This window comes from Pipistrellus hanaki, assembly GCF_964339955.1.
Source record: "Pipistrellus hanaki genome assembly, chromosome: 15".
NCBI lineage: Eukaryota > Metazoa > Chordata > Mammalia > Chiroptera > Vespertilionidae > Pipistrellus > Pipistrellus hanaki.
Genome location: NC_140517.1, coordinates 10,614,537 through 10,639,056, shown reverse-complemented (window position 1 = coordinate 10,639,056; position 24,520 = coordinate 10,614,537). Strand labels below are relative to the sequence as shown.

General features: G+C 48.0%; 1 protein-coding gene across 1 annotated transcript; it reads right to left on the bottom strand.

Annotated features, from left to right (window-relative positions):
• Positions 1–4,728: 4,728 nt before the first annotated feature.
• PDP2 (pyruvate dehydrogenase phosphatase catalytic subunit 2) lies at positions 4,729–9,959 on the bottom strand (the record flags this gene model as incomplete). Its single annotated transcript, XM_084861079.1, has 1 exon — positions 4,729–9,959. One exon carries the CDS (start codon positions 9,957–9,959, stop codon positions 8,367–8,369), a length of 1,593 nt encoding a protein of 530 aa, XP_084717205.1. The 3' UTR covers positions 4,729–8,366.
• Between the last annotated feature and the right edge of the window lie 14,561 nt (positions 9,960–24,520).

Below are 24,520 nucleotides of genomic sequence, written 5' to 3'. Positions count from 1 at the left end.
AGAAAGGCCATCCCAGGTGCAAGCAGAGGGCCCAGCCTCAGCGTGAACCGCCCCCATCTCTCCCCCAACAGTCCATCCAATTCACATGTTGCCTAGTGTTTCTCTAGCTTCTACTGGAATGTTTTCATGGATCAACAGCTTACTCCTCTCGCCAAGCTTTTGGAGAGCAAATAGGGCATGTTTGTTTGTTTGTTAGTCTTAATGTGTTTTTTATGGATTTTGAGAGAGTGAGGAAAGGAAAGGGTGAGAGAGAAACATCGATGAGAGACTTCAAATTGATTGGCTGCCTCCTGCATGTCCCCCACTGGGTACTGAGCCCACAACTCGGGCATGTGCCTTTACCGGGAATCAAACCAGTGACCTCTTGGTGCATGGGACAATGCTCTGAGCCATACCAGCTGGGCAGGGCATGTGTTTTTTAAAAAATGAACAGATAGAATTCAACAGAATTGAGTGATCACATGAAGTGAAGAAAAAGCTTTGGAGTCAGATACCAGGGTTCAAAACTTAGTTTTGTGACATTGAGCACATTTTACCTTTCCAAACTCAGTTTTCCCATCTGTAAAATGGGTTCATAATCCTTGCCTCATATAATTGTGAGATTTAAAAAAAAAAAAAATGTATTTCTTTATTGATTTCAGAGAGGAAGGGAGGAGAGAGAGGTAGAAACATCAAGGATAAGAATCTTTGATCAGCTGCCTCCTGCACGCCCCCTACTGGGGATCAAGCCTGTAACCCAGGCATGTGTCCTTGGCCTGAATCGAACCTGGGACCCTTCAGTCCACTGGTCAACGCTCTATCCACTCTGAGCCAAACTGGCTAGGACAATGATTGTGAGATTTATTGTAAGGAATTGACTCATGTAAGCTGGAGGCCCAGGAGAGCCAGTGATGTGATTCCAGTCCAAACACAAAGGCCTAAGAACAAACCAGAGGACCCAATGGTGTAAGTCCCCGTATGGGTCCAAAACCTGAGAAGCACCACATGGACAAGGCTGCAGGGAGTGGAGGCAGGTTGGGGTGAGAAGAGCTTAGAGTTGTGGAGCAGTCCACTGAGGGGGGCACCCACATTGGGGGAGAGTGGAAAAGGTGGCAGCCACTGCCCCACCACCCGCAGCCCCCCTGGGACCCCAGCGGCTCCTTCCCCACAAGACAGACCTGAGTGATCACGGGACAGGGTCCTGCCCCCACACCACACCCCAAGGACGTCCAGGTCTGGCGAGGCTTCCTGAGAGTGTTGCGGGTTGCAGTTTGGGGGAGACCCTGCTCCACCTAGGGCTCAGCCTCGGAACCTCAGCTTCTCGGGAACTTCCCTCTGCTCCATCTGCAGCTGACATCAACACGGCCCGATGGCGACATCTAGAGGCAGGCGCCTGCTTCGCGTTGCTTTACTAACAGATTCCCAGGAAAGGGCCTGTGCCAGCCCAGGGTTCCCCACCCGTGTTCTCGTCAGGACATTCTCAGGACGGAGTGACCAAGCCACCAGACAGAGCTCGGAAGAGGCCCAGCCCCCCCCCCCCATCCCTTAATGCCAAATCCCAGTGTGGGGTCAGCAAAGCTTCTGGGACCCCAAGTGAACCCATGGATACTCTCCCCTCCCATAAGCCAAGGAGCATGTTGTTGTTGTTGTTTATTTTGTTTTGTTTGTTTGTTTTAAATATATTTTATCGATTTTTTACAGTGAGGAAGAGAGAGAGACAGAGAGTTAGAAACATCGATGAGAGAGAAACACCAATCAGCTGCCTCCTGCACACCCCTTACTGGTACATGACCTTGACTGGAATCGAACCTGGGACCTTTCAGTCGGCAGGCCAATGCTCTATCCACTGAGCCAAACCAGCTCTGGTGAGCACATTATTTTGATGACATTCCCTGCCCCCAATCCACTGCTCTGCTTTGTTTCAGAGGAAGTATCATCCCAGCCACTCAGTCAGGTCCTCACAGAGCCAGCCCCTCACCTCCACCTCACCATCCGGGCCTGCCATGGGTCCTGGGTCCCGAGTGAGAATATGCAATGGCCCTCACTTTTTCTTAGCGATCCTTTTTTTTTTTTTTTTTTTTTAGCTAATTGTTCATTTCCATCCATCCATACCCATGGTCTTTTCTGGTACTAGACACTCCTCACCCCCCTCCTCACTTTCATGCCACCATTTAGTTCCTCTCCTGCTTCTCTGACCTCTCTCTCTTTTGCTGGTTTCTTTTCATCTGTTCCTTTCATCTATCCATCCATCCATCCATCCATTTATCCATCCATCTGTCCCTCCATCCTTCCTCATTCATTCTATAGCCGATTGGGCAGGGTGCTGAGCCTGATGTTACAGGAATGAGGGTGGGGAGGAGAAAAACAGGACTTTTTTTTTTTAATATAAAGATATATTTTATTAATTTTTTACAGAGAAGAAATGAAAGGGATAGAGAGTTTGGAACATCAATGAGAGAGAAACATTGATCAGCTGCCTCCTGCACACCCCACACTGGGGATGTACCCGCAACCAAGGTACATGCCCTTGACCGGAATTGAACCTGGGACCCTTCAGTCCACAGGCCAATGCTCTATCCACTGAGACAAACCGGCTACCCAGGACAAATGTTGACAGCACCTGGTTATAACACCTCAAAGAAAATGGGGGCGGGGAGGGATTGAGTTAGGACTTTCTGTACTGCCCCCACCCCACCTCCCTGCTGATGAAGAGCAAGACATGTCATAATCCTAGCTGAGGTCGCTGCCGCCTGGCCTTGCTCATGTCTTCATCCCTGGAGGGGCTCCTCCTTTGCCACCAGCCACATCAGACCAGTTCTCCCTCAGCCTTCATGGCAACTCTCGCCACTTCAGTGCCCTCAGAGCCTGTCCCCAGACCTGCTGGACCGGACTCACCCCTGTGCTCCTTTCCCTGGGCTGCCCCCTGCCTCCCCAATGTGCTCAATCCCATGGCCCTCTCGGCCCCAGCTGGATGGGGCCATCCCTGGCCCGCTCCGCACGCCTGGCTCTGGTGCACGTAAGGTTTGGGCGAGATGGACTGGACAGAGCAGCAGCTCATGGCACACATTTCTTCTGTTCATAGGCTGCAGGGAGAATGGGGGTGGGCCAGGGGGAGCTTTCTATAATCCCGGGAAGGCAGGGAGAGCTAAGATCTGAGATAGAGCCAGCTTTGGAAAGTCCCTCCCAGACCACTTTTCCAAGGGGTGAGGCTAAGTCAGGGGTCCTCAAACTTTTTAAAGTGGGGGCCAGATCACGGTCCCTCAGAGAGCTGGAGGGCCGGACTATATGAACTACTAATTCCTACTGTAACACCTCGGCTGCGCTCACTGCCCAAAAAACCTGGCGGGCCGGATCAGACTTCTCTGCGGGCCGCATGTGGCCCGCGGGCCGTAGTTTGAAGACCCCTGGGCTAAGTAATGTGTTCAACCAGCTTATTCCCTTGCCAGCGAAGGCCAGTGGGAACTCTGGCCCCCTCACTCCCCACATGCTCCTCTCAGACAGGCCATTTCCCACGTGGAGCAGATCAGGACAGGAGCCAAAGGAGCAAAGACACTGACCCACAGAAGTCCAGGAAAGGCTTACCCACCCCAGAGGTAGCTGCTTGGAGCGCCAGCTACTCACAATTCAGAGGCTCACCAGCCTGGGAATTACTTGAGGGCGTTTAGTAGCATCAAGTAAAATGAAACCAAACAGCTAGAGATTTAAGGAACAGTATAAGCCCCCTCACCTTCCAGTTAGAAAACTCAAAGAGCTTAATGTTTAAAAATTTTCTTCTTTTTGAAAAATGTTTTCTTCTATTTTTATCATGTTCCAAAATGATGGGATATTGAAGCATGGGTGTTAAGTATATCTAGCTTCTTTGCAGTGCTTCTCTGCCCCATCCCCAACCACCCTGGGCCAAGACTGGGCAATGTTTTGTGAATTACTATCCCTTTCTGAGAGCCCAGTATTGGGAGGAGTGTGCTGTAGACTTTTCTCAAATACGCCCTGTTAAATATTAATGACTAATGTTCGTATCATTAATAATAATAATGTATTTGCATTTTAAAAAGTACCCATTGGAGCTGTCCTGATGAGCTGTATCCCTATAGAGGCAATGAAATATAGCTGTTAGTGGGGGTGAGATGGAGTGAGGTGCTTAACTCTATCTAGGTACCTGTCTAGATTTCCCCCTAAAGCTGGCTCTGCATTTAGGATTAACATACATTTAACATTTTTAAAAATATATTTTTTTTATTGATTTCAGAGAGAAAGGAGATAGAAACATCAATGACGAGAATAATTGATTTGCTGCCTTCTGCATGCCCCCCACTGGGGATCAAGCCCACAATCCAGGCATGTGCCCTTGACTGGAATCGAACCTGGGATCCTTCAGTCTGCAGGCCAACGCTCTATCCACTGAGCCAAATCAGCTAGGGCCATTTAAGACTTAACAAGCTGAGTGAAATAATATGAAAGGCCAGCAGACAGGCCTTGGCACTGGGGGTATGGAGACGCTCACAACAAAAGCCTTTACTTTTCCTTCTTCTCAGGTCCCCAGATGGTTAATACTAAATGAGGACTTCCTGTGTGGTCAGCAGCCAAAAAGTTTGCAGAGAATACTTCTCTTTTGGGTAAATTCTTCCTCCCCACCCCCTAGTGGATTCTTGAACAGACTAAAATCTTCCATGGCCAGAAACAAAGGCTGGCCTCATCGAATGCCCTAAGGACCTAAAAAAAAATTTAATATTCCAACCAAAGAAAACTGAATTTCATTTTGCCTTTTTTTATTTACAAGTTTAAATACCTCTAATGGTTAGAAAATACAAACATTGGTATACAGCTTAAATACAAATGTCACTAGATGTTAAAGGACTTGGTTAACAATTTTTCCAAATTGCTTAAGAAATATTTCCCAGGAGGCAGGTTAAAACGTTAGGTGCTCGAGGCACAAAGAACAGAGCCTCAGCCTGTTCAGATGGTCGCAGTCCAAACGTGCTTCCCACTCAGTGACGCACATGGCAGCAGGACAAGCAGTGCCACTGGCCTTCGTACTCCAGCTCCCAAGCTACCCGGGGGCTTTTTCTGTCATGGGAAAGAGTCACATTCTGGGACAAATAAACGACTTTAAAGATGAAACTAGAATGGCTCAGTTCCAGGATATTCTGGATAAAAGTCAAGTCAGCCACTCTTTTCACATTTTCTTGTTCCATACCTTATTCTTTCCTTTAACTCATGTGGACTGTTTATATTTCACTTATGTATAAAAGGTGCCAGCCAAATCAATTGTGTCTAACCCAAACTTGACCCAGTGTGCCCAATATTAGGGATTGTTTAGCCCAATCGTACTTCTGGGTGAAATGTCTCTATGTTAACATACCTCAAAGTTAAACATTTTCTTTATATTAGCTTTACTGTTACAATGAACATCTCAGAAAACTGAATCTAAGTATCCTGACCTAGCATACTAATGTGAATTTACAACTAATACCATCTTCCCTATCCATTTTGACCAATCCCAGAATCAGTAGAGACGTATTTTATCTACGTGTAAAATATCTAATTAGGCCACTTATTTACCAGTTTCTTACCTAAAATAATGAATGTGTAGTTTAAAGCACCAAAGCGTACTTTATTCCAAAGTCACAACCAAAATACTAAATGTTCAATCTTAGTTTTTAATTCATTTTAGCAGTCTCAGGACTGAAATCTTTATAAAAGGAATGATAAATGTGTTGGAAGACCTGATACGTACCACCAACCCCTTCTCATGCAGGAGCCCATGTGCTTCGGGAAGGTCAATGACAGCAGAACTGTGGGCAGGGAGGCACTCCTTGGTGCATTCAGAGAGAGGTGACAAGAGCCCAGTGGTTGAGCATCGACCTATGAGCCAGGAGGTCATGGTACGATCCCCAGTGTGGGGAGTGCAGAAACCTGCCAATTAATGATTCTATTTCATCATTGATGTTTCCTCTCTCCCTCTCCCTTTCTCTCTAAAATCAACAAAAATATATTAAAAAAATAAAAGGCAGTCTTTACCTTAAAAAAAAAAGAGCTAATAAGAGTTCACAGTGGAAAAGGCAGCCAATACACTGGCCTTTTTTCCTTCTCAATATACCAATTAGAAAGCAGGATATCTTTCTAATTAGGCAGAGAAAAACATATGCTTGGAAAAACAGCTGGGGTGTCTGTATTCTCTTGGCGGTCTCACAAGTTACCCAATCGGATACATTTATGACCATGCTGGCTCCAAAACACGATTCATGCTCTGTAATCCAAGTAAATGCTCCCAGAGTGCACCGGGGTTTAGTGGGCGTGCAGAGCAAAGGTTGTCAGACAAGCAGTCTTTGGCTCTAGCAACATACCTTCAGAGGAGCAGAATGGCAGTGATTCACGTTTTACTTCTGAGTTAAGATCTAGATTAGAAGGGATACTAGTGGCTTCAGAATAAAAGAACCAAGCTTAAGCACTCAAAAGAGAACTTGTTAAAATGAAGCCCTATTGCTAACCAGTTGCACTGAAAACCTACAGGGAAACATCCCCAAGCTAGAAATATACCAACACTGGAATGAATGTCTCTGGGACATGGACAAACATGAGGAAGTCAATCCTAGTTATCTGCTTGTCCCCAGGCTAGAAGTATAGTGACACTTGAATGAATGTCTCTGGAACATGGACAAACATGAGGAAGTCAATCCTAGTTATTTGCTTTTCTTTCGGGGCATGGCATGAGGGGGTGAGATGAGGGGAGGGATCAACTAATATAGTACAGGAGGATAAAAATGTCAGTTGTGTGGGATTTTATTTGTGCATCCATTTAGGGACACATTTCCTGTTGCTTAAACGCCACCATAATTCATCACATGAAACTCATCTCGCAAAAAAGGATCAACATTTTCCAACTGACACAAGTCTGTATAGACCACAGAAGCCATTACAGGTTATATTTACTTTTGCCCACAGTCCTATGCTATATATGGTCCAGTTCCTGAGGAGAAGCAATGTGATTTATCCCACCTCCTAGGGGAGTGTCCCATCTGATAAATCTCCCTCTGCTCCCCTCTCCACTGCCTTGGGGTGCACACGGGGAGCCTTGGTTAGTGACTACTCTCAGGTCCTTCCTGTTTCACTTCTCCAGATTCAGGCAGAATCTTAAGTCTACAATCCACCGCAATAAACCAGTCCTGCCCAATCGGCTGACAGGAGAGCACATTTTCTCCTTCCCTGCAACCATGTGAAATGGAAGCATTCTTTGCAAGTAGAAGCAGCAGGATGAGGGAGCTCAGCATAGAAAGGACAGGTATTAACTGAAGAATGTTTGAGAGGTAGAACCAGAATGGCTAACTGCTATGACTAAACCCCCAGAGGCTTAAACCCTGGAGACAATATTAACGCAGGAAAGACCAGGAGTTAAGGCTTAGACAGAGGTTACCTCCCAGGATGGTTCAAAAGTTCAGGGGACAGGCTCCAGTGGGAAGAACCAAAAGCCATACAAGTAAATTCCGCTGGTCCGGAGCCTAGCTCCCCTCACCCTCAGCTGGAAACCAAGACAGGTCATTCTAAGCATGCTGACAGCAGGCCTGTTGGCAAGTTTGAGGACTCAAGTTTGAAAATAAACTAAAATAGGACTAGAATGCAGCACTACAAAAGGTTTTCACAAGTATAATCATGAGAAAGGCTAGAATATTGCATAGGAAAAGTGTTCTGTAATAGCCTTTGTAAACCTAGGTCTTAGGAATTAAAACAATCAAACAAACAAAACCTCCCTTCATAGTCTGGAAGTCCATGATTATGGACTGAGGAAAATTATCAAGTTTGCAGTTTTGCAGCAAAACCTCAGAAGATCCTGAAGTTCTTTGCGTTTAGAATTGTGATTAAATTGACCACTTGGAGCCCAGCCAGGGTGGCTCAATGGTTGAGCATCGACCCAGGAACCAAGAGGTCCTGGGTTCGATTGCTGGTCAGGGCACATGCCTGTGTTGCAGGCTCGAGGTGTGCTGGAGGCAGCCAATTGATGTTTCTTTCTCATCGATGCTTCTATCCTTCTCCCTTTCCCTCTCTCTAAAATAAATAAAAACTTTTTTTTTAATTTACCATTTGGAGGGTCAAGCTGACACAGTTTAACAACAGTTTCTTTATACAAGGACCTGGCTACATGAGCTCAAGCAAATTTTATGTCTCCATGCTCTGTTCTGCTTAGAAGAGGTGACCAAAACACCCAGGGACTTGAAATTACTGCTGTTATTTTTAAACTTAGGCTGCTTGTTCTCTTTTCTTCTCACATTAGTCTATTATTAAGCAAACTACTACACCTACTGCCCTTTTAACAGGTTTGAACAGCCAGTTTAAGAATAAGTGAAACTATCTTAGAACATTTCAATCAACCCTGGCAACAGGATGAGACATTCTTAACCTCTCTTATCATATGCATCGATTGAGTCCGAGTTAAAATACACCACGGTGACGGTGATATCATCCCTGTACATTCTCGCCAAGTCCTCTGGCAGCGTCAGCATCGCGGTCAGCCGCTCGGGATCCATCTCCCCGTACTCGTTGCTCCCGATGGCATGTCTGATCAGACGTGTGGCTGCGTTCTGGTCGGCAACGTGGAGCCCCTGGGCTTTCCTCTGCAGCAGCAGGCTCTGCATGAGGCCCAGGTTGGCCGGTCGCTGGGCCAGGTTCGGCTTGTGCCGACTTGCTTCGCCGAGGTGCTCCACCACCAGCCTCACCACATCCTCATTGTCCAGCACGTCCCATAGGCCGTCTGACGCCAGCACCAGGAACTTATCCTGGGGCCTCAGCCTGTGGTACGTGATCTCAGGCTCCGCGGTCAGGTAGGGCGGAGTGTAGTAGTGTTGGGGGGTGAACTGGTAAATGTTGAGGGCCTCGGTGTCAAAGCCCCTCTCCAGGACGCTGCGCTGCAGCTCTTTGCTCCACTTCAGCTGGACGTCCCCGAATGCCCGGCAGGGCATGAGGATGCCCAGCAGCCTGTCGTCCATGACGATGGTCCTGTCTTCTGACTCGGGATGCTCCCTCTTCAGCCGTGACAGCTCAGCCTGGTTCCAGGCATTGTGGTCGCAGGTGAGGGGCAGACAAGACCACAGGCCATTGTCCTCCTGGACACCGAGGATGGCCCGGCAGTCACCAGCATTTGCGACGTGCAAGTGAACCCCATCCACGTGGGCCATGCAAGCTGTTGCCCCAGAGAAAGCAACCTGGAGTGAAAGGTTCCTTGTCATCTCGTCCTCCAAAGGGGCCTGGATTTCCAGGGAGATGTCGGAGTCGAGTCTCTGGAAGGAGTACATCAGTGCTTCCTTCACGTTCAGGCCCATTTCCATGTGCAGGTCCAGCAGCTCCTGCCAGTAGACCCGGAGGTGATCGAGGTGCACGGACGTCACATCCTTGTAGATACTGTCCCCGGGGTGCTTGAGCCACTGCAGGATGGGCAGCATGGGCTTCATGCTCTCCATCGCTCCCTCCATCTGCTCCAGGGTCTGCTGAGACATCAGCGACACTGCCACGTAGTAGAAGAGCCTCTCGCTTACTGCTTGAGCACACGCGTGGCCGCCGTGGCCGTCGAAGACGCCAAACATCAGCCCGTTGGTCTGCAGGCAGGAGGCCACACCTCGCCGGTCCTCCACGGGGGAATTGGCAGCCAGCTGGTTGCTCTCAAACCGCAGCACCGAATTGGGGACTCCGCTGACGGGGTCGAGAATCTTGTGGGCTGACTCGCCGGCTCGCAGCACTTCGTTCACTTGCTCAGGGCTGAGCTGCAGGTGGAAATCGTCTTCCTCCGTCGACGTGTGTCTGCAGGCTTTCGGCAGAGCGAAGCCACCACACGGGGCATTGCTTTTTAGGGCGGTGGGCACCCAGGAAAAGAGCGTCCTTTTTGATTTATTCCTACTTGAGACGCACCTTGAATATAAACGCCTGCCCCCTTGTAATGTGGCAATGCTGTTCCTCACAGAATTTAAGATCCAGTAGGACACGGGACTTGACATTCTGAAGCTATGCCAGCAAATGTGTTCCTTCAGTAAAAGGTTTTTTTTGTGTGTGTTTTTTTTTAAACCTGGAAATGAAAGAGTTTCAAATTTAATTTCTCAATAATGACTTCGGAAAACGTTTATTTGCTACTATCCTGAGCAAAAGTGATTTAACTACATTTAAAAGAGTTCACTGAACTCAAAATACCTAAACAAGCCTCTCTACCTCCAATTATAGCACAGAAACACATCCCAGAAAATGTGAAAACAGGGTTTGTGTACACTCTCCACTCCTGCAGAGCCACTGTGGGCTTCTCCACAGAGCTCACTCATTCCTCACAGCTGACCCCGGGATCCCCTTTCCTCTCCTTCCCAAATCCTTTCCCTTGCTAGGGCCCAGGGCCTAGCTTCCATGTTCACTCTTCCCCGCAGACTACACATTTACTTAAATATCTGCTTTCCCACTAGTCTGTAAGCTCCATGAATTCAGGAACTAGTGGCTTCTAGGGCCCAGCCTTGTACCTGGCATACAACAAGCCTTTAAATATTGGCTACATGTGGACTTTTGTGGGGGTTAATCTTCACTCAACGGTCCCGGGTTTGATTCCAGTCGGGGTCATGTTCCTTGGTTGCAGGCACATCCCCGGTGGAGGGCGTGCAGGAGGCAGCTAATCAGTGTTTCTCTCTCATCGATGTTTCTGACTTTCTGTCCCTCTCCCTTCCTCTCTGTAAAAAAATCAATAAAATATATTTAAAAAAGAAAAAGAAATATGACCCTTCTGCTCAAAAAAAAAAAAAAAAAAAAAAGTAGTTATTACTTTTATCATTAGGTGTATTCTTCTCCAATCATTCTACACACATTTTCATATAGTTGTCACCACAACTTTTAATTCGTTTTCCTGTTAAGGACATTTTGTCCATACTACATTTCGCGGATGTGTAATACTACATTTTGACATAGATAATCACAATTTACTTAACTATTGCCTCTTGTTGGAAATAGGAGGGTCATTTCCACTGCTTTTTTTTAAAAAAATATATATTTTATTGATCTTTTACAGAGAGGAAGAGAGAGGAATAGAGAGTTAGAAACATGGATGAGAAACATCAATCAGCTGCCTCTCGCACACCCGCCACTGGGGATGTGCCCGCAACCAAGGTACATGCCTTTGACCAGTATCGAACCTGGGACCTTTCAGTCTGCAGGCCGATGCTCTATCCATTGAGCCAAACCGGTTTCGGCTCCACTGCTCTTTATAAAACACCAAACTGTCCTGCCCTATGCATCAACCTACTTAGTTTCCATCCTCCTTACTTGGCAGGCGAGCTATTAGTAGGTCAAAGGCAGTGGATGCATATTGCCAAACCAGTCTCCACCAGGGTCACATCTGCCTCTGCAAAGGCACGGAGGAAACAGTTTCCTAGCGCCTTCAACCGCCTTTGGAGGCATTTTTTCTCTTGGACGACGACAACAAAAGCTGCTTTATTTTCTATTTCCTCGGGTGACCCCAGGAGAAAGGCGCGTGTCCCACGCGGATTCCGCTTAGGAATCCTGCCCTCCTCCCCAAGTGTGTCTGCTGGGGTATCCGAAGAGCTCGCAGAGCTGAGGATCGTGCTCCTCCCCCCTTCCCCCCAGCCCACCTTGCTGAACTTGGGGCAGGAGCGGAGGGTCTGGGTGAACCGAGGGTGCCTGTCCTCACCCCCCCCCCCCCGTCACCCCGAGAAGCCAGGCAGCGAGCCACCCCACGCAAGGCGATCTGCCGCAGCCCCGATCCTTAAAAGAAGCAAACGGGTCCCAAGTTCAAGCCTCTGACCCACGGTTTCCTAGATAAGAGCGCAGCCTCCGGAGTCCACCCAGCCCAGATCTCTCGCTCAAAACCGGGCGCGGCCAGATCGCTGAGCCTTAGCTTCTTCCCAGAGCCGGTGAAATAAGAAAGATTCAGCCCAGACGCCCCGCTCTCTCAGGGGTTAAAAGTGGCCAGCTAGTGTCCCGGGGCGCAGCAAGGGTCCTAGGCTGGCCGCGAACCCACGTGGCGGGTGGCGCGAGTGGGGTGACCTGGCTGCGTCCCGCCCCCTCACCTCACCTCATCCGACCTCCCATCACCCGAGACCCGATGCCGCGAGCGCGGGAGGCCCGGGCGCCCGCGGGCCCCGGCGGGGAGAGAAGCGCCCAGAGCCCGCGCCCGTCCCCTCCCCAACCGCGGCCCTTCGCGCCGCCCTCACCAGCCGGAGCCGCCGCCGCGGGGTCCGTCCCGCCCGAGCCGCCGCCCCTGCGAACAGCGCCGCGCCCGCCGCCGCCCGGCCTCCGCTCACCGCCGCTGGGGCAACTCCAGAAGGAAGCTCCCGCCCGCCCGCCCTTATTGGTTCAGCTGAGGAGGCGGGCCCTTGACGGACAGGGGCATTGCCCAATGGCTGAGGGGGGTGAGGGGGCGGGCGGAGGGGCGGGTCTAGAGGATCCGGTTCCGCCCCCCCTACACCCGCCAAGCCAGGCTCCTACCCAAAGCGGGTTGAGAGCAGAGCAGGTCAATGGGTCCATTCAGTCCTTTGGCCCGGCGCCCCAATACGTGACCTTCCCGACTATGCACACCCCCAAACCGGGAACCTTTCCAATTCCTTCCTGTTAGTGATACCCCACGGCTTCCTCCCCATTTCTGTGCGGGCCAGTCCAGACCCCTTGCCCACAGTAAGTAGGTACATAATTACATGAACATATTTTATTGTTAGTTTATAACTTAAATTAATTTGATTGTTATAAAGTCACCATATTTTAAAAATTATTTAAAATTTAAACCTATATTTCTTTCTAAATAATAACAATACTAACTTATATTATTTTTCCTCTGAATTTGCCGTAACATAAGTCGTAAGTGTCACTTTCAAGGCCAGCGCCAGACTTTTTGCCGCCACTATGAAATATAAATAATACGAGTACTGTCTGTTAAATTCAAGAAAATTTATGTATTTATGAAATAAATACATAAATTACTTACCTAAATTATTTGGATAGCTGATTTGTAATGACATCACTTGTTTAACTAGCTACTAGCACACAGTATGATGTGTATCGTCTGAGAGACAGTTACAAAATGTTTTTGTCGTTGCCAATCCCAAAAAATGCCATTGTTCATTAAGTCCAAACAATGGTGGTCGAATTCTAACAACTGATCAACAATGCGAACTTTGATAAGCAGTTCTCGATAATTAGTTCTCAACAATTATTTGTTATTATTAAAGTTTAACATTATAAAATTAATGAAAATAATATTAAACTCATATCCTGACTAAATAGCCACATGGCCGCCGAAAACCGTATGTTCCCTTCCTGTTCTCCTGCTGTTCCCTAGCCTGTGAATTCTTTCCAAAAATCGGGACTTTTTCAAAACGCCGCGGGACGCGGGACAGATTGTTGCAAACCGGGACTGTCCCGCCAAAAGCGGGACATATGGTCACCTTACTCTTGCCCAAGCACCACACACTCACATTCAACCACCTGGACCCCTCCCTCCAACCTCCACCCCCTGCTGGAGGCCCCTTTGTGCCCCAAACACAACTGGCCCAAACTCACCTTCCTGCCAAACCAGCTTTTTTCCTCCTCCCCTAGCCCAGAAATGGTCCCATCATCTGCCCATAGACGCAAGCCAGAATCCTGGGAGTCATCTCCACTCCTCCTTCCACTTCCCCCTGCTTCCCCCTCCCCCAGTTATCTAATACTGTTAATTTTATTTTCTACATATTTCCCCAAGCCAAACATTTGCCTCCAGCTACTCTATCACCCTATTATTCCAAGCCTCTCATCTGGTCTCTGAAATTCCAGTTTTAACAGCTTTAGCCATCCTTTCTCTACAGAGCAGGCCCTTCTAGAACTCAGATTATTGTCCCAAAGTCTTCACTGACTCCCCACTGACCTCTGGGCCTTGAACTGACAATTACATTGGCCTGACTACCTACAGTTCCCACAAATGGTTAGTGGTTACTAGGTTGAGAAAAGCTGACAACCAGGACATCAGACATTCATTCTTTCAGTCCTTTCCATTGTGTGGTTGCAGGTTTCACTTTCTTCCTTATATACTTTGATAGAACTCCTCTACATGCCCTAGCTGGTTTTGCTCAGTGGACAGAGCGTTGGCCCTCTGACTAAAGGGTCCCGGGTTCGATTCTGGTCAAGGGAACATACCTTGTTTGCAGGCTCAATTCCCATCCCTGGTGGGGGCCCCTATGGGAGGCAACCAATCGATGGATGTATCTCTCTCACATCGATGTTTCTCTCTATGTGTTTCTCCCCCTCCCTTCCACTTTCTCTAAAAATCAATGGAAAAATATCCTCAGGTGAGAATTAACAAAACAACAATAAGAAAGAAAGAAAGAAGAAAGAAAGAAAGAAAGAAAGAAAGAAAGAAAGAAAGAAAGAAAGAAAAAAAGAAAGAAAGAGAAAGAAAAGAACTTTTCTACTAACTGGTAAGTCAAATGCAACCCGACCTGGAACCAGAAAAGTCCTCTGAGAACCTTGAGAACGTGGTCTTACCTGGGGAGCCTGGCCTGCCCACCTAGACCCAGACCTAAGGATGTGCCTGCCATAAAACTGCTTTCATCATGTGATATTTATCCAGCCACTCACCCTTAGCCCTTTCTGGAAGTACTACCAGTAAGTCAGAATTTCCAACATCTTCCTAGATCTAGAGAGAGGGCTGTTTCAGGCTCAAACTAAAAATAACTGTAAGAGTCTGGTTGGCATAGCTCAATGGTTGAGCAACAACCTATGAACCAGAAGGTCACAGTTCAATTATCGGTCAGGGCACATGCCTGGAGTTGTGAGCTGGATTCCCAGTGTGGGGTGTGCAGGAGGATGCCAATCAATGATTCTTTCTCATCATTGACTTTTCTATCTCTCTCCCCCACTCTTTTCCTCTCTGAAATCAATAAAAACATATTTAAAATAACTGGAAGGGATTATAAACAAGTGGGTGTATCAACATAAGAATATACAAGTCTGTAGAGAATTTTTATGAGTTTGTTTGACGCACAACTGACGACATATGCCAGGGAACAAAATCTGAAATGCTCCAGAGAATAACGGTTTTGCAACTTCTTTTATGCATTTGAAATTAATGAGGGAACATAAGGAAGATTCCATGAGGGTGGGAGAAAGCAAGGATTAGATGATTATGTGCTTGCTTTAGGGTGGTTATGCCTTTCAGTGACTGCCCAATTAGGAATTTATGATTTATTACAGCACCCCTTTTCAATCCACAGGTGAAAAATGTTTTGTGTGGTTTTTAAAAATATTTTTTATTGATTTTTTTTTACAGAGAGGAAGAGAAAGAGATAGAATTAGAAAATCAATCAGCTGCTTCCTGCACACCCCCTACTGGGGATGTGCCCGCAACCAAGGTACATGCCCTTGACCGGAATTGAACCTGGGACCCTTCAGTCCACAGGCTGATGCTCTATCCACTGAGCCAAACTGGTTTCGGCTGTGGGTTTTTGGTTGTTTTTTTGTATAGATAGTTCATTTGGGGTTACAGAGGGTTATCCCTCAGGACTGGGGCAGCACAGTTTAATTACTCAATCTGTGAGATTTATGGGTACCTACACGGTGTCAGGCTCTGGGCCAACTACAGGAGACACACAGATGGCTGCCCCGCCCACACTTTCCTGAGAAAAATTACCTCACTCCACTAAATCTGAAACCACAGAGTTTTTCTAACTTACCACACACACACCCATTTCCAAAGTAAAAATGCACCCTTGGGATTGTGCCTGTACTGGAACTTTACAGCTATATCCAAATCAGTCACCCGGTATATGTTGGCCAACTCAAGAACCCCATCTTATCTCCCAACACTTCTTTGAGTCAAGCTCTTATAAGAAAAAAAAAAAATTAAGAAAAAGGACTTATTTCTCCCTTGAGAAAGGGAAAGCTGCAGATCAGGTGCCATTTTTCTGAGAAAAAAAAAGAATTGAAATGGGCAGCCTCACTCAAAACCAAACAAATGTGAACTAAAATGAGATACTAATTTTTTGTCAATCAACCAAGACGTGATTAATACTTAATGTGGGCGAGTGGGCATTGTCATCTTGGCAGGTGGGAGAGTGAATTGGGGCTACCCAATGGACAGACCTTTGATCCACTAATTCTACTTCTTTTAATTTATCCTAAACAGAGAGTCAAAGGTAAGCACTGCAAAATTTCTATCAGCAACTTACATATATGTTAATCCATCCGGCATATCTTATGTGATTAGAGCCACTTGGAAAAGGCAATTGTGTGGGCCTTGTAGTTGTCATTTGTACTCCAGGTTGAGATAGAATGACTCATATTCTTCTCTCTCTTTCATTCTCTCTCTCTCTCTCTCTCTCTCTCTCTCTCTCTCTCTCCATATATATATATATATATATATATATATTTTATTTATTTTTTTTTTTTACAGAGAGGAAAAGAGGGATAGAGCATTAGAAACATCAATGAGAGAGAATCATCGATCAGCTGCCTCTTGCACACCCCCCACTGGGGATGTGCCCGCAACCAAAGTACATGCCCTTGACAGGAATCAAACCTGGGACCTTTCAGTCTGCAGGCCGACTCTCTATCCTCTGAGCTTAACCGGTTTCGGCTCTCTATTTTTTTTAAAAATATATATTTTATTGATTTTTTACAGAGAGGAAGAGAGAGGGATAGAGAGCTAGAAACATCGATGAGAGAGCTAGGAACATCGAACCTGGGACCCTTCAGTCCGCAGACCGACGCTCTATCCCCTGAGCCAAACCGGTTTTGGCTCATATTCTATCTTGAAAGTAAGTTTGGAGAGGAGTAGAACAGTTCTAGGGGTCTGGTGTAGGGAGAGGAGGCAAGAGGAAGTTGGGAGACAGCCCTGGAGACCCCAGAAGTGCGGGCACATAGTAGGCTCGATAGCAAGCGAAAGTTATCATGGCGGGGCCCGTGCTGCCCTGTGGACTTCGGAGTGCCCGGTGGCTTCTCCGAGCCACCCCTGGAGAGGCTGCACTCCCAGGGGTGGGGTGCCCCTTCCAGGTCCAGGTGCAACTCCAAGAGGGGCCTGCAGACACCCTGGGCTGGATGCAGGGGTTGGGCCTGGAGTGCCAGAGCCTTGGCCTGAGCAGCGGCCCCCCAGCGCCTAGCAGGATGCCCTGGGAGGGGCTGAAAAGACCTGGCAGGAGAGGCCTGTCCAGGGTAGAGCATCAGATGGAAAAACCAGACTGCAACAAAGAGAGGGCCTTTTGATAGTAATGACAATTATTTGTGTATTTCTCCTCCTCCTCCTTTCTCTTTGTGTTTGCCTCTTGATGAGCAATTTAGCATGATTGCAAGCAAAGTGTAGTAGGACACGTGCCAGCAGTTAACAATGCCTCTCCCTGGGTCGTGAAACTCTGTAGGAACTTTCACATTCTTTACTTTTCCAGTGTCTTTCTTTTTTTTCTTTTTTAAATTAACACGCAGCATGTTTTTAACCATCAGGAAAACTTTTGCCGAGACCGGTTTGGCTCAGTGGATAGAGCGTCGGCCTGCGGACTGAAAGGTCGCGGGTTCGATTCCAATCAAGGGCATGTACCTTGGTTGCAGGCACATCTCCAGTAGGGGTGGTGCAGGAGGCAGCTAATCGATGATTCTCTCTCATCGATGTTTCTAACTCTCTATCCCTCTCTCTTCCTCTCTGTAAAAAAATCAATAAAATACGTTAAAAAAAAAAAAAAAAGGAAGACCTCTAATAATGTCTGTGGACTGTCCTGGGGAAGGGGAGGCAGCTGGGAAGAGGGCAGGGCCTCCAGAATGCTATTTTATTTTTCCTCACTGAGTACATTTCCCCCATTTTTAGAGAGAGTAAAATAAAAGGGAGAGGGAGAGACAGAGAGAAACATGGATGTGAGAGAGACACACCCTATTGGTTGCCTCCCTCATGGGTGGGGGTAAGAGCCTGCAACCAAGACGTGTGGCCTCGACCACAATGAAACCCAGGACACGGAGCCAAACTGGCTAGGGCCAGAAGAGAAATCAGGGAAGGCTCCTCTGATAAGATAGGCCTATCTTTGGAGAGAGATCTGAAGGAAGTTAGAGTGACACTGGTAGTAGCTGGGAGAGAGTGTGTTCACAAAGGAAAACAGCAAGGACAAAGGTCCTGGCCTGTGGACCAAGGGAAGGGCTTGGATTTTATGACCTGGGCCGCCTGTCCCATCATAAACCCTTGGGCCAAAGCTGGAAAGACATGGGAGAGCATCGGGAACAGGATTCCAGAAAACGTTCTGAGAGAAAAGGGCACCTTCTCACTACACCCCGCCCCCCCCCACCCCCCCCGAAGAGGTTCCCACTGAACAATGGCTTAGTCAAGGCAGCGGAAAATCATGCAGTAAAAGGAATTCATCCATCGTTTTTTTTTTTAAATATAATTTTTTTGAATGTTTGGCGGCAATTTATTTTTTATTTATTTTTAAAACATATATCTTATTGATTTTTTACAGAGAGGAAGGGAGAGGGATAGAGAGTTAGAAGCATCGATGAAAGAGAAACATCAATCAGCTGCCTCCTGCACACTCCCTACTGGGGATGTGCCTGCAACCAAGGTACATGCCCTTGACCCTTGAATCCTCAGGTTGACGCTCTATCCACTGAGCCAAACCAGTTTCGGCGAATTCATCCATCTTTACTGCAGCAGTGCCAAACGTCTCACCATGAACCTCCTTTTTGCTATAAAATCTAGACACACCTAGCAGACTGTATGCACTTCGAGAGATACCTTTGAAGAGCAAAATAAAGTCTAGGAGGTCGAATCTGACTCCCCCAGGTTCCCCACGAGCCCACTCGAAGCTTGTGGCTGAGAGGGCTGTTGGCCCTGCTCTCTGGACTCACAGCCAAGCCACTGTCCTAGTGACACCAGACAACCGATGGGTCCGGGCCGCCTGTCACTATTTGAGCCATTGAAGCCGAGACGGCGTTGAATCATACATCAACTTTTATTCCAATGACACCGACAGTATGGGAGAGCAGCAGACCATCCACCAAAACCTGCTCTGCATCCCCTACCCACAAGCCAGCTGCTTTTATTGGGTAGGACAGAGATTGCATGGGGAAGTAGGCAACAGGGATAAGAATGTGTATGAAAAACGGGTATCACAGGCGTGAGAATGAGTCTAATGGCCCAGGTCATAGGCACTGCCGGTGGGACTCCACTGTTTGGGCCACAAGGTTGCTAATCTTCCCATGACAAATAGGATGGGAATGGGCTGCATTTCACAGCCAACTCTCAGGTCCTGGGGTGTACAACTCCCTGCCTGGGGAGGATGTGCTTTCTTTACTCAGAACTAAACAATTCCGGTTAACAGAGAGCATGACTCATATTTCCTGTAACTATAGCTGGTATCCAACATTCTATTTCTGCCCCTAACCCCAGAAGCTTCTTAGCCACCTTTAATAGCCTGAGGGGTCAGTTTGGGCTTCTCCAAATCCAGGGAAGGAAGACAGATACTCTCTCACCTACTATGTTTTTGTTTAGCCATCTTTAAGTAAAGACTATAATTTAAAAAAATATTTTTATTGATGTTTTACAGAGAGGCAGGGAGAGAGAGAGTTAGAAACATTGATCAGCTGCCTCTTGCACACCCCCTACTGGGGATGTGTTCGCAACCAAGATATGTGCCCTTGATTGGAATCAAACCCGGGACCTTTCAGTCCTCAGGCTGACGCTTTATCCACTGAGCCAATCCGGTTTCAGCAAGACTATAATTTAAGTAGGGCCTTCACCTTTGTGGGTGCTAACAACGTATGCATCTTTTCTGAGCTTTGTCTCCCAGAGGGCAATGCAGGGCTAGTGCATTTCGAATACACACATGGAAAACCAAATACACTCTAATCAGCCAGCCTCCACCTGAACACCATCCTGAGAATCCATGGACGGGGGTTTTTTTCTTCCTTGTTGAGGACCACCAGGGTGGCACTGTGGCTTTGGGCTCATTTACAAAGTGCCAAGCCCCTGAGTGTTTGTGTTTGTTTTTTACACCCGTGTTTCCAAGACAACCACCTCCTCTTCTGGCACAGGGCAACCATGTACGGTGGGGGTTTCAGAGGCTGGGTCTTGAGTGAGACAGGTCTTGAGTGAGACGAGAACCCCAGCACAGCCACTTACTGAATGTGTGACTTGGCTGAGGGACCTCAGCGGCATTTAGAACCTCTGTTTCTCCATCTGCTGAATGGGGGCAGCCATTCCCACGTGCTGTGGAGGCAGACCCCCCCACCCCCGCAGCTGAGCAGTGGCCACATGGGTGGGTGGGGAGAGGGAAGTTTGTGGGAGTGTTGAGACAGAGCTGTCCTCCTTTTCTTGGCTCTGGAGCTATTTCTGTCTGAAGAACTGGGTCCCGCCACTGTAATCAGGGCACCCTCCACCCCCAGGCTCTGCTGGAGACTGGGTCAGATTTAATTCAGCTTTTTTCATACTCACCTTCAGCTCCATGGAACTACCTGCCAGCCTTTGCCCCTGTCTGTCATGCCCTCCTCTACCTTCCATGCCTGTGGGGACTAGTGGGGCCCCTGTCTCGGCCCTCCATGAATGGGCTTTCCCAAGTAGCCCAGTGGTGCTCAGTGCGCTGGCCAGCTGCCTGCTCTGCCCAGTGCTGGAGCCCCGGACAGCAGAGGAAGCAAGAGTTTACTGTGCCCGAAAAGCAGGAGCACAAACAATAGGAAAATATTCAAAAAATAACCTGCTGGGCCAAGTTTTTCCAGCACAACTAGGCTGGGATCCTGCTGCTGGTGGTTAAGATGGGCTAGAGACCAAACTACAGATTCACGGATGGCCACGAGGGGGCGTAAACACACTTCAGGAAGCACCTGAGCATCTCACTTCCCAGAGCTGGTGGAGGGAGTGTGTGTGTGTGTGTGTGTGTGTGTGTGTGTGTGTGTCCCTCCAGTGGGAAGAGGGCCAACCCAGGTTCCCGGCTTGATCCCCGATAGGGGATGTGCAAAAGGCAGCCAATCGATGTTTCTCTCTCTCTATCCCTTCCTATCTCTAAAATCAATTAAAAAATGTGTAAAAAATAATTTAAAATTACTTATTTGTATACATAAGGCTAGGTAATTTACTATCCTATATAATAAAAGCATAATGTCCTAATTAGACCAGATGTCCTTCCGGACGAAGCCAGGGCTGCGAGGGCTGAGGCAGAGGCAGCCCACCGTGGTGGCAGGGGCCGAGCCCCCTGCATGAATTTTGTGCATCGGGCCTCTAGTATATTATAAATGACTGTTCTTGCCGGGACCGGTTTGGCTCAATGGATAGAGCGTCAGCTTGGGGACTGAAGGGTCCCGAGTTCGATTCCGGTCAAGGGCATGTACCTTGGTTGCAGGCATATCCCCAGTAGGGGGTGTGCAAGAGGCAGCTGATCGATGACTCTCTCTCATCCTTGTTTCTAACTCTCTATCTCTCTCCCTTCCTCTCTGTATAAAATCAATAAAATATATAAAAAAAGAAAAATAAATGACTTCTTTATGTTACAACGAAGGCATTACATTCATTTTTTTGAAGTTATGCATATAGATGAATTATATTTTCTTTAATTTTCATTGAAGGCTTGTAATGAGTGGTATTGTATTTATTATAGAAAGTCGCCTCTGAGAATCTCACAAACATAATATGAGCAAAAAAGCCAGACACTGAGGAGGCTTCTGAAATGAATGATTTCATTTCTTTGAAGTTCAAAACCAGATGAGTGTAATTTACACTATTAGGAGTCAGGAAGGCGGCTACTTTGGGAGGCAGGAACTCGTGAGGGTGTGGCAGTGTTGAGGGTGTCCTTTTGCTGACCCGGGGGCTGTTGCGCAGGTGTGAAAGTTCAGACTGTGAAAGTTCACTGAGTGTCTGTACTTTTTTGTGTATATATAATGCTTTAATTAAAAAAACAAAACAAAAAAAACACTGAAACTGGTTTGGCTTAATGGATAGAGCATGAGCCAGGTTCGATTCCGGTCAAGGGCATGTACCTTGGTTGCGGGCACATCCCCAGTAGGGGGCGTGCAAGAGGCAGCTGATCGATGATTCTCTCTCATCGATATTTCTAACTCTCTATCCCTCTCTCTTCCTCTCTGTAAAACATCAATAAAAATATATTTTAAAAAAACCAAAACAACCAAACCAAAAATGCTAAGTTAGCATCACCAGTAATGAAACAAATTAACATTGTGCCATTGTGATATTTCTACACGTTCATAACCTGACAAGCCCACTTGAGGGCCATTCTACTACCTGACCAGCCTGTCCTCTCCCACCGTGCCAATGTTCTGAAAGACATTATGGCCAGGGCTGCCTATTCCATCTCCAACCCTTACGTCCCTTTTCTCTGCGGGACTGTCCGAGAAAAGGAGACCAAAAGGACTGAACAACTGAATGCAATGCCTGATTTGGGATTTATTTGGGTCACAAAAGGCATTATGGGGACAACTGGCAAAATCTTAACAAGGGATGTTGATTAGATAGCAATAATGCAACCATGTTACTCTCCTGATTTTGATTCTTGAACTGTTTATGTAAGAGAATATTTTTGTTTTTAGGAAAAACCACTGAAATATTTAGGGGTAAAAAGGTATCATGGACCCTCCCCCCTAGTCGGTTTGGTTCAGTGGATCAGAGCTTTGGCTGGTGGACTGAAGGGTTTCGGGTTCCATTCCAGTCAAGGGCATGTACCTTGGTTGTAGGCTCAATCCCTGGCCCTGGTGGGGTTGAGTGCAGGAGGCAACCCATCGATGGGTCTCTCTCACATTGATGTTTTTGTCTCTCTGTTTCTCCCCCTCCATCCCACTCTCTCTAAAAATTAATGGAAATATATCCTCAGGTGAGGATTAGCAACAACAACAAAAGGTATCATGGCTGAAACTTGGTGTCAGACAGTTCAAAAAATATATGTATGTGAGAAAGAGGGTGTGGAGAGAGGACAAATGTGATAAAACAGGGAGTCTGGGTGGACAGTCTGAGGTATTCCCTGTGTTATTTTTCTGTTTCCCCATATGCCTGAAATTATGCTAAAGTAGAAAGGTTTGGGGGTGAGGGGCTCTGGGCCTAATAGTGGAACCCTAGATGTCGGCCGTTCCTTTCTCTGTTCCCGTGACTGCAACCTCAGTTGCCCCTCCGTGTCAGTGTGAAGAGAGGCAGACACAGAAGGAGCCAGAGCCTGGCGTTTCCTGGCATGGACGGGGAGGGTCTTGTGTGCCAGGGGTGCTGAGGGTCCATCCGCAGGGGTCTTAGCTTACAGCAAGACCTCAGCGAATTGGCCAGACACCCGAGTTTCTTTCTGCAGCATGACCTCTGACTTCAGGGGGCGCTGGATGGAGGCAGGCGCCCCAATCACTGTAAGAGCTGGTAGCTGCTGCCCTGACCTTAGCCTTCCCCCCACCCCCGGAGTTGCTGGAGCCACCGCTAGTGCCAGTTAAAGAGGCCTGGTTGGTGCTCAGCCCTCTACCCAGCTTTGCGCCTGGCAACCCACACCGCGGGGGAGCTCTCCTCCAGGCCCCCTGCTGGCCCAGAAACCACAGGCTTCTGGATGGGGCCAGGGCTTCAAAGGTCTGGCTGTCCCCAAACTATCTTCCAGCTCGCCTGCAGCTGCCGGAAATGACACCATCAGAGCCCGCGCTCCCAGGAGACAGAGCATAGACGTCCAGGCTGTGTGTAGGTCCCGTGAAACACATGGAATGTCTTCATTTTCTGTCAATCAGTGAAATCTAGCTCTGAGCCCCCGTTTCACAGATGAGGGATAATTACAGGTCTTGGACCACAGAGCCAGAAGCAGACATTCGCCCCAGTCAGTCCCTTTGCTTGTCTTCAGAGGCAGCATTCCTTTCCTGCTGCCACCTGCCCATCCAGAGGCCATGGGAGCTGCTGGAAGTCTAGAGCAGGGACCGAGGGCCTCCTGGATTGGAATCAGACAAACCCCCCCCGCCCCACCACCCCTCAGGTTCAGAAAGCACTAGGCATCACCTGGCCCCAAACCACCTTCCAACACAGGCAAATCCTGGCAGGTGCCTGCTGCCCCTCTTTGGCCCTGCGGCATGGACCCATGCCTGGGCCCTGGCAGTTCCTGGCTTGTCAGTCTGTGAGTCTCATCTAAATGCCTCCAGCTGCAACCCGCATGTTCAGGTCTTCAGGAGCATGGGAGGCTGAGCAAGTGGCTCTTTATTTCCACTGAGCTACTCTCTTGGGACAGGAATTGTGGGAAAGGCCTGAGGACACAGGAGCCCCAGGGTCAGCTGGGTTCCCGGGGTCCCTCTGGTTTTCCTGATCTTTCCCCTTTCACGTGTGGCTCTACCCCAGACCCTTTAGGACTCCCCAGTAGCCCCGGGGGAGTCCCAGGCTCCAGCCCAACCGGTCCTTTCAGCCCCACAGACACTCTGGGTCTCTCACCTCTGAGCTTGCTCACCAGCTCTTCCCTCAGCTTCAAACACATTGTTCCCTTCGCTCTGCCTTGGGATTTATTTTTTTTCACCCGATGAGGTCGTAGGCTCCTCCTCTTCTCTGCCCCCCATCACCCCTGCCTGCCCTCTCTATAACCCTGACTTGCTAAGTACCCATGTCCCTCCCAACATCCTGTGCTTG